Here is a 14,972-nt window from a genome sequence, read left to right on the forward strand (position 1 = left end):
AAACAGCAGTGCGGCCGCCGAGCTCGGGGGGTGCCCAGGGCATCTCGCTTTACCACCCATTAGAAGGAAAGAGTGGGCTGCTTTGAGGGTCTGTGAGAGACCAGGTGAAAATGCAAACCTGCGACCCTGCAGCTCCAGGACAGTCAACAACGTATCTCTGTTTTAAGCATAAATAAGCCAAGGTCACTGCCCAAGGTCGTAGGACTCGATCTGAACCTAGCCTTCAGTCCCTCCTCTAGGCCAACATTGCTTAAATCTCTGGGTGTGAAAAGTCAGTGAGGAAGGATGGTCTCAAACCCGGCGTCCTGATTCACTCTGGGGAGGGGCGGGGCGACTAGTCTTGGCTGTTTCAGGAGGAAGCAATGAAGGTGAAACATAGCTGGTGCTTTGGAACTGGGCTCCAAGGGTGCAGCCACTGAGAACACAGGGTGCCAGGTGGCGTGGCCTCTACACACGTATGCACGCGCGTGCACACACGCGTGCACACACACCCATAGGGAATCCCACCCAAGCTTCTGAACAGGACCACCACTCAGAGAAAGGGCCCTGGACTTGCTCCAAGCAAGCTGACACCACACCTGGTGTGCACAAGTCCGCAGGTGACCAGAGGGGAGGGTGCACAGCACGCTGGGTGGGAAGGAGTTCAAGGTCAAGGAGCAGGCCAGTCTCTTGGGCAGAGGGTGGGGCTGTGATAAAAGGCCCCACCCAGAGAATCCAGTCCAATAGGCTGTCCTCCGTTACAACAGCAGTGGTCACTGCTCACATCTTGCAGATAAGGCTGTCGGGCAGATGGAGCGAACACTGCTGGGCCAAGGGTCCAGCGGGAGCCAAGGGGCAGGGCCACGTGTCTAGCTCTTCACCCTGCTCTGGTTAAGTCCCAGGGACAGAGGCAGTCGGCCTGGGCCAAGTGGACTCATGTGCATTTTCCCGACCCAGGAGCAGGCCATCGCGCTCTCTGCGACATTCCTCAGCTTCCTGCTTCCTGCCGGCTGGGTCCTGTACCACCTGGATCACTACAAGAAGAGCTCAGCAGCATGAAGGCTCTGCGGTCGCCACCCCAGGCACAGACAAGAAGATCAGATTAAAGCCCTCCTCTTTCCTCACGTCTCTGGTGATTCTCTGTATGCGCATCGTGTACCTCCCCCACTCCCCCTGGATGCCCAGGACTGGGCTGTCGGACCCACCCTGGGCTGACAGGCTGGTTCCTGTCAGCATCGGGGTACTCAGGCCACAGAAGCTGCTGGCTCGGTGGCAATGGGTGGACACACGTTAGAAGGAAACAGACACCACGTCTCCCTGAGCAATACAGGCAGGACTCGCTTCCTTGGCTGCTGCGCCCACCACCCTCTGTTCTGGCTCTGCCCCATGGCCAGTGTGGTCAGGGATGCCTTCTCCTAGACGGTGAGAACCAAAGCCAAATTTCCACCAGGTTCCATCTCCTGCTTTTTAACCACTTCAGGCACACGCTTAACCTGGGAGCTAAGCCTAAGGAAACAGAACCACAGCAAGGACAGAGCAAGGCATTTATTACAGAAACACCCTCAAGCTGAACTGGAGAAGCCATTCACACGTGTGGGTGCAGTGGGGGCCAATGCTGGAATGGGGGCCCTCCACCTACGAGGGGTTTTCTTCCCCATTCCTGGAGGTACCCATACATTCCTGCTGCCTCACCTGAGGCCCAGTGACCCTTCTCCACTGCAGGCTACAGCGGCATCCAGAAAGGAGGCTTTTGCCTATGGCTGGCTCCCTCATCAATGACAGTCCTCTGTGACAATCTGCACAGTAAGAACAGTCCATACTCAAAACTGAATCCCACTCCCACCCCCGATTAAACGCAGGTCTTCTTAGCTGCCTGGATCATCAGCCACGAAACACCTCTCCACAGACAGGCTGAGGCCAGGGAGCCTAGGTGAGGATGTCATGGGCCTGGTGCTCCACCAGCATCTCCATGCTCTTCACGTCGGTGCACCAGAACTCCAGGCGGTCCTTCATCCCCTTGATCTGTGTGCAAGCCAGGACACGTGTGTTAAGGCGCTTGGGCATCGTGGCAGCTGACGGGGCAGTCCTAAATGTCCAGCTAATTCTCTAGGGCAGCATTATTAAAAAGGACATCAGAGCTGGGTGAGCTGGGTGTGTGAGATGGGATTGTCCCCGTCAACTCTTACCAGAAGGACAGTAAGAAAAACTTGCATGAAAGAAAACAGGCAAGAATGGAGGAAATCCAGAGGATTAAATTTCCAGAAAATATAAGTAAGACAGATTAGCTCAAATCACAGATCCAGAAGCATATTTAATCAGAGTACCAATTTTAAGATTAAAAGCCGTCGTCGAGCACAACTAGCACTGTTATCACAGTAAGCTATAAATGCAGGGTTCAAATCTCAAGCTTGCATTAAACTAGGTTCTTCGAAAAGCCCTTAGTCCATAGAGCAGTAATTCATTCTCTGAAATCTCTTGTCTAACAATGCTTTATTCCCAAATGGCTCCCATCCAAATGAAACTAAGACAGCACAGATACAACCCCAAACACCCAGAGAGGTGAACTCTGTATTTCAAGCACATTTTTACCTGTTGCAAATCCAACACGCGGGGCTGCACCCAGGTCATGTGAACCCGCTTATCCACCTCATCAATACTGCCTTTCACCAGCCCCACTGAGAGGGCCTTCATCACCAGCAACTCCACCTGTGCATAGAGGGGGCTTGTGTAAGACACTCTGGCGCCAACACGCACATCCCTGTGGACCCCGCCAGCCGTGGAACACGAGGGGAGCATGGCTCAGTGTCTTTGTGGCCCGAGTCGAGGGGCGGTGAGCTCACACAGGGGTCTGCACCCTAGGAGGCAGCTCTGCTGCTGCAGCACCCTGACTGTGAGAGCTGCGTACCTCGTCCACGGTGATTTTAGCACTTTTGGCAATTTCTTCAAAAGTGAGCTGCCTATGATTGGCAGGTCGTGTAAAAGTCATCTGGAAAAAATGTTTGTAAGTCAGAGAACTGATAAAGATATTTCTGTCAATACTTGCTCCGAAAACATAGACCTTATCAGTACCCCAGATACTAAAATATTCTTAGTATTAGTCACATATCTTATCTTAACTCAGACTAAGCTTCCCATTCCTAGACAAGAAGGTGAGACAGGCTTTACGGTTGTTTTCTAGAACAGTCATTACTCATTTCCTGAATGAGTACTCGAGGCTGCCACGTGCCAGGGCTGTGCGTGGAGCTGGCAACACTGCGGTGACCCAGAAACACAAAGTGCCTCCGGTCCAGAAGCTTACGCTCCAGTGCAGGACAGAGGGCGGGCAGATGGAGAGAGGCCGGCCACAGCTCTTTCGGCACAGATGGACAGGGAATCCCATCCTGAGAAGGGGTCACCGAAGCTAAGGCTCAAACACAAACTGAAAAAGGCAAGTGGTGGCAAAGGAAGAGCAGAGGTGGCTGGGGGGCGGGGTCAGGAGAACCACACCACAGCATGAGCTGCACCCCGAGGGCCCTCAGAGTCTGCAGGGCCGAGGCTCCCGGCAGGGTCTTGCTCACCTCCATGAGGCACAATAGCTGAATTTTCCTGAGAAGCTGGGCTTCATTGGCTGCTAAATCAGGCTGTAAAGCAACGCAACATCAGTTACCTGACCTGGGCTTTGAAATTCTTTCTACAGTTGTCAATAGGGCAAAAAAAAGTGGGCAGGCCCAAACATTTCCCACTTGAGATCACTGAGGGGCCCAAACATTTCCCACTTGAGATCACTGAGGGTCTTTATTAGTTTCAAGTGAACGGAACTTCATTTTTCTCAGGAAATCATTAGGAAAGTGCTTAGCTGAAGACCCAGGGTTTTCCAAGACCAAGAATTTACAGAGTGAGATTTGTGCCGCTGTCACGACCACCAGGGGGCAGGACCCCACAGGGTGTATGTTGGCACTTCAAGAGGACTCTTGGCACAAGCAAAGGCAGGAAGGGTTAGGGTTAGAGAGCAAAGGGACCCCAGGGCCTAGTATGTGGAAGGAAGGTGCTCAATAACCCAACAGACACATGGCGAACAAGCTCCGCAGGCGCACAGCCAATCCCGCGGGACTGACCTGCTGGCCCCAGGCGGTCTTCAGAGTCTGGAACCGCTCTACGTTGCCACTGTTAAACGCACAGAGGGTGTCGATCAGCCACTGCCGGTCCGTGCCCCTCAGCGACTCCAGCACAGGGTGCATGAGCTGCGAGGACAGACACGGTCAGCTGACAGCACCCCAGCCTCCCTGGGCTCAGGAATCTGTGCCCCCCGGTCCACCTACCAGCTCGCCAAAGTTGAAAACTCCCTCGCCAAGAAGTCCTGCCAGTCCCAGCGTGAAAGCTCTCTCCTGCTGCTCAGACACTATGGCAACAACACACCTCCAGTTACACGCCAGGCCTGAGAATCAGTTCTGTTTTGCTTTAGAAATATCCCATAGAAAATGAACTGTTTTCTGTAATGGCTATGTTACAAAGCCCTAACATCAGCTCTCTCATTTCAAGTACTGGATTGACTCAGACTGTACCTGGAACCATATATGCAGCTTTGGTAGGAAAGGCATTCATTGCTTGTGTTTACCTCACTGTATGTGAATCTACTTGTATTTTCAGTATATCTACTGCCTGGTGGGGTGTGCTCCTCACCCCCCTTGCCTGCTGTGGGAAGCAGCACCATTTCTTATCCAGCTTAGAGCCACCACATTTAGCCTCTTTTGACTAGAATTAACCTACATTGTGTCCCCTTATTTTCTTGCCCGTATTAGTTGCTTTTTCCAATATAGTTTTCTTGAAATGTAGCAATTAAAACTGCACTAACAATTTTAGGAGTTGCTGACCTCCTTAGCTTCAACAGTATACTGTGAAACAGCTGAAGTATGCGAAAATAGGGTAAAATTTACTTTGTAAACACACATTTCTTGCACTAACCCCAAAAGTCACTGGCCACTTTTCTTCCACCCCCAAATCCTTGGAAGAGTTTTGTCATTTACTGCCCTGATGATGTGATCACTAATCTAGAGCCAGGCATCTTGGAATGTGAAGTCAAGTGGGCCTTAGAAAGCATCACTATGAACAACGCTGGTGGAGGTGATGGAATTCCAGTTGAGCTGTTTCAAATCCTGAAAGATGATGCTGTGAAAGTGCTGCACTCAATATGCCAGCAAATTGGGAAAACTCAGCAGTGGCCACAGGACTGGAAAAGGTCAGTTTTCATTCCAATCCCAAAGAAAGGCAATGCCAAAGAATGCTCAAACTACCGCACAATTGCACTCATCTCACACGCCAGTAAAGTAATGCTCAAAATTCTCCAAGCCAGGCTTCAGCAATACGTGAACCGTGAACTCCCTGATGTTCAAGCTGGTTTTAGAAAAGGCAGAGGAACCAGAGATCAAATTGCCAACATCCGCTGGATCGTGGAAAAAGCAAGAGAGTTCCAGAAAAACATCTATTTCTGCTTTATTGACTATGCCAAAGCCTTTGACTGTGTGGATCACAATAAACTGTGGAAAAATCTGAAAAAGATGGGAATACCAGACCACCTAACCTGCCTCTTGAGAAATCTGTATGCAGGTCAGGAAGCAACAGTAAGAACTGGACATGGAACAACAGACTGGTTCCAAATAGGAAAAAGAGTACGTCAAGGCTGTATATTGTCACCCTGCTTATTTAACTTCTATGCAGAGTACATCATGAGAAACGCTGGACTGGAAGAAACACAAGCTGGAATCAAGATTGCCGGGAGAAATATCAATAAGCTCAGATATGCAGATGACACCAGCCTTATGGCAGAAAGGGAAGAGGAGCGAAAAAGCCTCTTGATGGAAGTGAAAGAGGAGAGTGAAAAAGTTGGCTTAAAGCTCAACATTCAGAAAATGAAGATCATGGCATCTGGTCCCATCACTTCATGGGAAATAGATGGGGAAACAGTGGAAACAGTGTCAGACTTTATTTTTGGGGGCTCTAAAATCACTGTAGATGGTGACTGCAGCCATGAAATTAAAAGATGCTTACTCCTTGGAAGAAAAGTTATGACCAACCTAGATAGTATATTCAAAAGCAGAGACATTACTTTGCCGACTAAGGTCTGTGTAGTCAAGGCTGTGGTTTTTTCTGTGGTCATGTATGGATGTGAGAGTTGGACTGTGAAGAAGGCTGAGCACCGAAGAATTGATGCTTTTGAACTGTGGTGTTGGGGAAGACTCTTGAGAGTCCCTTGGACTGCAAGGAGATCCAACCAGTCCATTCTGAAGGAGATCAGCCCTAGGATTTCTTTGGAAGGACTGATGCTAAAGCCGAAGCTCCAGTACTTTGGCCACCTCATGTGAAGAGTTGACTCATTGGAAAAGACTCTGATGCTGGGAGGGTTCGGGGGCAAGAAGGGGACGACTGAGGATGAGATGGCTGGATGAAATCACGGACTCGATGGACCTGAGTCTGGGTGAACTCCGGGAGATGGTGATGGACGGGGAGGCCTGGCATGCTGCGATTCATGGGGTCGCAAAGAGTCGGACACGACTGAGCGACTGAGCTGAACTGAACTGAACGGAACTGCCCTGGGTGTAGCACTTCCATTTCATGACAAGAGTCCCAGGCTCAGGGCGGCCACGGTGCCTCGCAGGGGGTCAAGGCATTCACATCACTCTCCCTCTCACTGACGCAGACCACAGAAAGGAGCAGTTCCGGAGCAGGAACAGTAAAGGGCCATGAGGGTCAGCCTCACTGTCAGTGAATTAAAGGCTGAAAACAAACGCGAAAACTAAGGCTTAAACAACTCTTCCTACCACATGGGCTTTCTTCTAGAAGAAATAAACACATTCCGGTAATTTCTGAGATCAGGTGCCTCAGGCATGTCACAGCTCCTAGGCCGTGTGAGCGAGCTCCTCCGGGGACACAGGCCTCTTGGCCGTGTTACCTGGCAGGTCCTTGATGTCAACGCAGCCCAGAAACCGCAGCGCGTCTTTGTAGTAGGCCGCGTGGCTCCCAGTTGTCTGATAGTACTTGCTGGAGAGGTCGTAGAAACGACTGTGAACGGACGTCACCCCAGGGAGGCTGCTGAGCATCTCCTCAACATCTTCGATAGTCTCCTACACACAGGAAGCGAGAATGCTTTCTACCCTAAATGTTTTCCAAGTAACGTGACAAGGCGAAAAGCATAAGCCACAAAGACCGATAAATTTGGCTCCATTAAAATGGAAAACTTCAGTTCGTCCTGTGCGGTATCCTGCTGGATGTACACGCTCACAGGGAGAGAACTCTGTTTAAGGGTAACAGGCATCGTATCAGCAGCTCATTCTTAAGCGGCTTTGAAAAAAAGGTAAATGAACCTACACGCACACACACAGAGCACAGAATGACGGGGCCAAGAGGAGCAATGTGAACTGCACCCTGAGGTGAGGGCAAAGGAGGGTCTTCTGTGCTATTTTTGCAACTTTCCTGTGATTTAAAATTATTTAAAACTAAACAAAGAGGAAAATGAGGATTTCTTTCCCCTTCAGTTTTAAACAATGATAAACCGGTACTGTGGCAATCTCACCTTTGTAACTTGCAGGTCACCGATATTTAGCTTCAGAGCTCCAATCGCGGTTTTGCACAGGATCACCGCCTCATCACTACTCTTTACCTAGAGACATCAGAAATGAGGGACCCTCAGAAGTGTGGGCAGTGGAATAACAAGGAAGGCATCTGTACACTGACCTAACCTGCATGACTACAAACACACTGGTCTCCAGAGTTGTGAACAGTGGGCACAGACACAAACTGTAATTCACGTATGTTTTAAAAGAGCTGGCTCAAACTTCATTTTACCTTCTCACGAGTCTTTTCCAGAAAACTAAGAGCCACATTAGGATCTAGAAAAGAAAGACCAAAGTCAGGAGCATCAGCACCGGAGTATCCTGTTGCGCCTGTAAAGTGCCCATCTTTACAGGTGGGATAATCTTTAGGCTTAGACCATAAAATACAAGACTGAGAATTTTATATTATCCATTGAAATCCAAAAGCTCAATTAACTTATACTTTGAGACCGTTTTAATTCCCATTAGGGTCTGCTCCTTTATGAAACAAAGAGACTCACCAGTCATCTGTCTAACTACATGTAGAATGATTTCTACCAGGGACAAAGGATTCACCCTGAAATAAAAACCCAGTCTTTGAACGTCAACAAATCAATGTATTCATTTGCAAAAACAAAAACAAACAGAAGATTTTTACCTGTGTTCAAATTCACTGATGAAGTTTTCATAAAGCTGTGGAACCCAAACACGGAGAGTAATTATAAGACGTCTTTCATTCTGCAAAATCAAGACTTTAGACACTAGCATGATACCCGTCAGACAGCAGGCACTGCATAAGTGTGTGCTGAGTAGTAGAAGACCCAAATTGGGGCTTATTAAGCTCACGTAAATGATCACCACTAGGGACTTTCCTGGTGGTCGAGGTATTAAGAATCCACCTTGCAACGCAGGGGTTATGGGTTCAACCTCTGGTTGGGGAACTAAGATCCCACACGCAGCAGAGCAATGGAGCCCATGCGTGGCGACAACCGAGCTTAGGCGGCAACTAGAGAGTCTGTGTCCCTCAGCAAAGAGTCTTCACGACCCCAGAAAGATCCTGAGCGCCAGAGCTAAGGCCCGACACAGCCAAATAGACAGATAATTCTAAAATGATCACCAATAAACTACTGAAAAAAGCTAGAGTTTTTTTCTTCCCCTAGCGTTTAGAATTAGAACCTTGTCCCATGAGACTCTCCCAGGGACCAATTCATCTATTTGTCCTCCAAAGTATTCTCTGAATAAAACAGACTATCTGTTTGAAAGGCTCACTAACTAAACAGAGGTCAGAAGGTTGCAGGCTAATTATGTCCCATTATCCAATATCACAGTCATTCAGCAAACACTTGAGCACTTTTCGTGACTGTTTACTAAGTACTACAGCACAGAATGTGTAAGATGAAAACTGAACTTCTGAGGAGCTTCTGGCCTCGTGGAGAAGCCAGACTTGCACGCAAATAAATGACAACACTGTGACTTATAAAGCAAGGAAAAAAAGCACACAGCTGGATTAGCCGATGGGAGAGACTGCAAAGGTTATTTCAGAAACTGATAGCTCAGCTTTAAGGGATGAAGAGCAGTAAGAGGTGGACAAATCTGATGTGGTAGAGGCGGTAGTTGGGACACCATTCCAGACAGGAACAAACATAAGCAAAAGCACCGAAGCAGTAACCGCATTATGTTTTAGAAGCACTTCTGAAGGACACAGAGAAGGGGCCTTGGTCTCTATCCTGAAGTCAAAGCTATCCCAGCGGACATACACAATCACATTTGTGTTTTACACACATAGCTGGATGCAAAGGAGACGGGAAGGAAAAGGGCTGAGCAGACAGACCAGCCGAGGCCACCAGCGGTCATGACAGGAGCTGCTGCTGCTGCTGCTGCTAAGTCACTTCAGTCGTGTCCGACTCTGTGTGACCCCACAGATGCCAGCCCACCAGGCTCCCGTCCCTGGGATTCTCCAGGCAAGAGCACTGGAGTGGGCGCCACTGCCTTCTCCAACCATGACAGGAGAGAGGGGGGCGAAGGCGGTGAGGGTGACAGAGAGTCTGAGAAATCTGCAAGGAGCCGAGCCAGGCCTGCTCCGCATGGGCAGGTCACACAGGGGAGCTGATGACAACCTCTGCGCTCACAGCTGGGCAACAGGGTGGCAAAGGGAGTGCCCAGTATGGGCAAAGCTGGGAGAGGGAACCTTCAGACAAGTCAGCTTTGGATAAGGAGCGTTGAAGGTTCCTCTGGGTATGAAGACTGAAAGGTGGAAATGTCTGTGAAACAAAATGTGAATATATGTACACAATGGGATATCACTCAGCCTAAACAATGAGAATCCTGTCACCTGTGACAACGCAAATGAACCTTGAGGGCGTTACGTGAAGCAAAGTGAGACAGAGAAAGACAAGTACTGTTTAACCTCCCTTACACATGGAACCTAAGACACTAACTCCTACAGAAAGCAGAATGGTGGCTGCCAGAAGCAGGGGCGGAGGTGGCCAACAGGTCAGGGTGCAAACTCCTCTCTGTAAGATAACTAAGTCCTGGGGAAGGGAGTGCACAGCACCGTGACGACAGCTAACCGCTCCGCACAGTCGACCTGAAAGTCCCTGGAGAGATCTCACAAGGTCTCATCACAAGGAAAACAAGCCAGTGCCAACGTGAGGCGGTGCGCCAGCCAGCCTCACTGCGGTGACCACTCTGCATACATACGTGCATCAGATCATTACACTGGGCAGCGTCAACTGAGACAACGCTCAGCTCAGGCGCTCAGTCGTGTTCGACTCTGCAACGCCATGACCTGCGGCACGCCAGGCCTCCCTGTCCATCACCAACTCCCGGAGTCCACCCAAACCCATGTCCATAGGTGCCAATTATTTCTCAATAAAACTCAGGGGGAAAAATGAACCTGTAGCAGCCAGTTAGATATTTATATCAGGCACCTGGCAAAGAGCCAACGTTATAAGATGGCTGTTTCATCACAGACAACTATTTGAAAGATACCTTTATCATTGAGAGGGAGTGTTTCAACTTCTCTGATGTGTTATGATTTACCTAAAAAATTACCTAATAAAAAAAAACTCTAAGGCAAAAAGTTCACTAAGTCTCGAAAATCAACGTTATTTCTGGTGACTGAAAATTCATCAATACTATCGATGAAATAAATTTATATTAAGCACTAAAATATATAAACTTAAAACTGAATAAAGAATAGTAATACAAACAACTTATATTTTTAAGCAGGACAAGAAAAATGACACGTGAGTTTCTTTCTCTGGGCCTCCCCCTCCCCCGCACTGCGCATCTGCGTTAGGGCGCCTGCTCCACCATAAACACCAGTTTTTTCCTTTCTTCTCACAATGTAACTGCTTAAATGAAGGGCGTATTTTTCCGGCTCTGTAGTGGTCAAGGTGACTTGCTGCTCTCTCTGTATGACCTCACCTGGTCATGCATCCTTGATGGACTGTATGTAAAATATCAGTATGTCATTCTGACGTACTACCCTGTGTCTCAAATGTGGATGACTGTGCTTTTGACCGGGGCTTGGTTTCTATCCTAACATGTTGCATAGTTCTCTGAGCTTTCTGAGAGTCTGTCTCCCAGGTTATAATCCTCAATTTGGCTCAAATAAAATCCTCCCTATTCCTTTTTGATTATTAATTTGCATTTTTGTCAACACTATCTATCTGAGAATGATGAGGGCTGGGGCCCAATAATTTTTAAAGGTTTATTTTGTCCAAGGAAATAGTAAACAAATCTACTGACCTAAATATGATGTCACATTCACAAAAGGCTGAGCAAATATTTTGCTATGAGGTGAGAGTGATTTGAAGATAAGAAACCAAAGAATAGAAATGAGCATTTATGAGTTATCACTCACAATTACCACTATGACATAGAACCTCAGGGAATAAAGATTGAGATAGCTGCGATTTATCATTTTTTCACATAATCCAGAAGATAGCATGGCCAGCAAAATCTCCAGGCTACAGAAGATTACAAGTTCCTTTGAGTAGTAAAATATCAAACCATTAGATATAAACCACAAGAAAGCCTTAGAAGCCCAGATGGTGGAATATCAAAGTGGTAAGCTTCACCATAAGAACAATTAAAGCAAATAACTGAAACTATCATTACAAACTAGCTTTCAGTTCCAGTGCACTTATACACCTCTGATTCATTCAGAACCCAAGAGAAAGGCACCCGCACCAAGGAGAAAGATATCAGGAAAGATTTCAAAGAGTAGTCTCAGATCGGTTCAGTCACTCAGCTCTTTGTGACCCCATGGACTGCAGTAGGTCAGGCTTTCCCGTCCATCACCAACTCCCGGAGTTTGCTCAAACTCACGTTCATCAAGTCCGTAGTCTGCTGCGGCTAAGTTGCTTCAGTCGTGTCCGACTCTGTGCGACCCCATAGACAGCAGCCCACCAGGTTCCCCCGTCCCGGGGGTTCTCCAGGCAAGAACACTGGAGTGGGTTGCCACTTCCTTCTCCAATGCATGAAAGTGAAAAGTGAAAGTGAAGTTGCTCAGTCCTGTCCGACCCTCAGCGACCCCATGGACTGCAGCCTTCCAGGCTCCTCCGTCCATGGGATATTCCAGGCAAGAGTACCGGAGTGGGGTGTCATTGCTTTCTCCGAGTCAGCAGTCTACCAGTAAACAAATCTGGGCAAAGAGAGGGGTTTGTGGGGTGGAAAGCAGGGGATCTGGGAAAGGCTCAGGCAGAGTGTGTTTTCCTGTTGACAAAATTCTACAAGGCTCTATGAGAGGCAGCATGATACTAAGCCTCCCATTCCCCAGTGAAGCACATCCCCACACTGCCCAGGACACAGTGCTGGGGGAAACAAGCAGTCAGCGGGGGAGAGGGGATGAGGAGAGACGGCAGTTACAACAACTGTCGACAAGCACAGATGTCGACAAGGTTGGGATTCTAGAAGCAGCTAGAATGTCTATGTTTGAGTCTTCTTCTGTCACTAATCAGCTGTGATCTATGACCAGTCACTGAAGCTGCTGGCGTCTGCCTCTACATGAGGGACACAGACCAGCAGCAGTGCCGATCTACCAACGCTGCTGTGAGGAGCTCAGTCAGCCAGGCGCTCAGGCGTGTCCGACTCTGTGGCCCCACGAACCGCAGCACGCCAGGCCTCCCTCAGCTGTCAGTCCAGTCGCTCAGTCGTGTCTGACTCTGCGACCCCACGAACTGCAGCACGCCAGGCCTCCCTGTCCATCACCAACTCCCGGAGTTTACTCAGACTCGTGTCCATCCAGTCAGTGATGCCATCCAGCCATCTCATCCTCAGTCGTCCCCTTAGATAATAAATGTGTAAAGCACTCAGAATGGTACCTGACATAAAGTGACTGCTGAGTAGACGTATATAAATATATATATAACTGAGAAGTCCACCTTTTATTTTTAAAAGTACCTGAGCATATTTAAATACTGTGACACAGCATGGCAAATCACTTACCTTAATGAGACCATCTCCTTGGGCAAAGCAGGGGTCTTGCACAAAATCAAGCACCTGAAGTGTCAGCTGATGCCACAGCCTGAAAGACACAAGACTCTTAAGACCTGTAACCCAACACCAGCCACAGACACCTTCACCTGCGATGGTCCTATCAAATAACAAGCACGCATCATCTCTAATGTTTAACACAAGAAAGCTAAAGCAGATGCTTTCTAAAGCTCAGTTCTTTCCCTGTCTCTGCCACTCAATGGTTATGTCACCGAGAGATCACTCTCTTTTCTCAGCTATAAATGGAGAACATCTTTCTAGACTACCTCAAAGGGTTACTGCAAGGCTCGACTGGAAGCAAGGAGTTTGGAATCACATGTATGGAATTTGAAATTCTGGCTCTTCTACTTATTAGCTGACTACCTCAGGGAAGGAGCTTAAACTGGGCTTCAGTTTCCTCATTTATGAACAGGATGAAGGACTGAACGAGCTAATACAGAACATCTCTAGAACAATGACACAGCGCATTTGAAACCAAAGGCTAATTTTTAAGAATGCAAGTAAAATGGATGAAAAGTACAAAGGGCTACACAAGCAATTATTTGCCAAAAACTAAGATTTCTCTCCCTCAAAATCTGCTAATAGCAGAAGGCTGCTATCATCAAAACACACTGAAAATCCGTGAAAAGACTCAAGGCTAAAGGCCAAGGGTGTTAACAGGGGAGCATTACAAGAGCTGTGTTTCCCGTGAAAAGTCACTAACCGCTGCTAACGCTTTATCCTACTCATTTAAAAAGAGGTGGCTGTTTAGCAACTGATCCTGTTCTGAAATTCATCCTGGTTCTAAACAAACCCATACTCTAAGATCTTTCTAGGTGCACAAAGCCCAGTACGAAGTGCAATGGAACGCAGGGGCCATGGCACGCGAAGGGGCTGGACGCCAGCAACCACTAGCAACTAGCGGCAGAATCAACAGAGGAAAAAAATGCCCTGGTCTCTGGTTGGTCTCGTTTCTCCAGACTGCTGAGAAAAATAACAGTAGGTTATGACAAGGCTAACTATAAGACATCGGTATCTGTTCAGTCACAGGTCCAGAAGGCAGCGAACGCTAGATCCCAAAACCCAATCTGGCTCTCCTCAGCCCTGCGAGATGCCACCCTTTTCCCTCCTCGGTCCTGCCTTCCGGGTCCCTCAGCACACCTTCTCTGTCTAGCTTGTCCCCATTCAATCCACACGGGTCCGAGCGCCCTCAGTCCACCAAGATCCAGGCCCACCCCTTCCCCCCGTCGCTCTCCTATTCCAGGAGGCCCACGGCCCTTCGGCTCGGCGCTCACTTCTTGGTGTAGAGCTCCTCCAAACGGTGCCACACGGCGGCCTGGCCGGGCCCGGAGCTCTGACTCTGTTGTAAGAAGCCGGATACGTCCTTCATGACTGCAGGAACAAGCGGGGAAAGCAGTATCGCGGCGATGCCAGGGCGCGGAGGAGGCCGCCGGAAGTGCTCACTCACTTCCGGCGCTGCGTCACGCGAGGCAAGCTGGGAGCACTGTGCTTAGCTTTAGGCGCCGGCTGGTTGTCATAGTAACCGCGCCTCTTGGCTTTGGACCCAGTTCTCTCCAGGGTTTGTAACGGATTTCCCCTCGGAGCTGGCCGTGCTACTGAGGCATTGAAGAGTACGGGCGCCTCGGTCGAGCTGGCTTTGTGACCTTTGTGACGCAATGTTCTTGATTCAAGTCGGGTTAACAATACCACCTTCCTAGTAGGGGCTTGCGAGGACTAAGTATAAATATGATGCCTGACCACAAAAAGCGTCCCCCAAACTGTTAGTTCTCATCTCCATCTCAACAGAAAACAGCTGAGAGCGAGGGTAGAGAAATGCGGGTTCCAGGTTTGGTCTTGGGAACCAGAGGCGGGAACTCAACAGAATAGGAAACCGCCCCCACCTTACGTCCACCTCCACCTGGGCTGCTGGGACGGGGAAAGAGAACG

General features: G+C 48.8%; 1 protein-coding gene across 2 annotated transcripts; it reads right to left on the reverse strand.

Annotated features, from left to right (window-relative positions):
• Positions 1-1,509: 1,509 nt before the first annotated feature.
• Positions 1,510-14,493, reverse strand: PSMD13 (proteasome 26S subunit, non-ATPase 13). Of its 2 annotated transcripts, XM_052661964.1 has the most exons (13): positions 14,321-14,493; positions 12,999-13,077; positions 8,203-8,237; positions 8,066-8,121; positions 7,798-7,841; positions 7,526-7,612; positions 6,905-7,076; positions 4,278-4,357; positions 4,074-4,199; positions 3,537-3,599; positions 2,885-2,965; positions 2,569-2,685; positions 1,510-2,001 (listed from the first exon to the last, which is right to left on the reverse strand). In XM_052661964.1, exons 1-13 carry the CDS (start codon positions 14,413-14,415, stop codon positions 1,906-1,908), a joined length of 1,131 nt encoding a protein of 376 aa, XP_052517924.1. In that variant the 5' UTR covers positions 14,416-14,493; the 3' UTR covers positions 1,510-1,905. The 2 variants fall into 2 exon arrangements, with proteins under 2 accessions (XP_052517924.1, XP_052517925.1); XM_052661965.1 differs by lacking the exon at positions 2,885-2,965.
• Between the last annotated feature and the right edge of the window lie 479 nt (positions 14,494-14,972).

The sequence above is a fragment of the Budorcas taxicolor genome, chromosome 25, assembly GCF_023091745.1.
Source record: "Budorcas taxicolor isolate Tak-1 chromosome 25, Takin1.1, whole genome shotgun sequence".
Taxonomy (NCBI): domain Eukaryota; kingdom Metazoa; phylum Chordata; class Mammalia; order Artiodactyla; family Bovidae; genus Budorcas; species Budorcas taxicolor.

What these genes read in the sequence shown, in the direction of transcription:
- PSMD13 (XM_052661964.1), bottom strand. Translation starts at nt 14,415, where the DNA reads ATGAAGGACGTATCCGGCTTCTTACAACAGAGTCAGAGCTCCGGGCCC. An exon ending in TGGAAAAGACTCGTGAGAAG is followed by an intron (nt 7,613 to 7,797) that starts GTAAAATGAAGT and finishes TGATGTCTCTAG; the next exon opens with GTAAAGAGTAGTGATGAGGC. An exon ending in GTGACCTGCAAGTTACAAAG is followed by an intron (nt 7,077 to 7,525) that starts GTGAGATTGCCA and finishes TCCTGTGTGTAG; the next exon opens with GAGACTATCGAAGATGTTGA.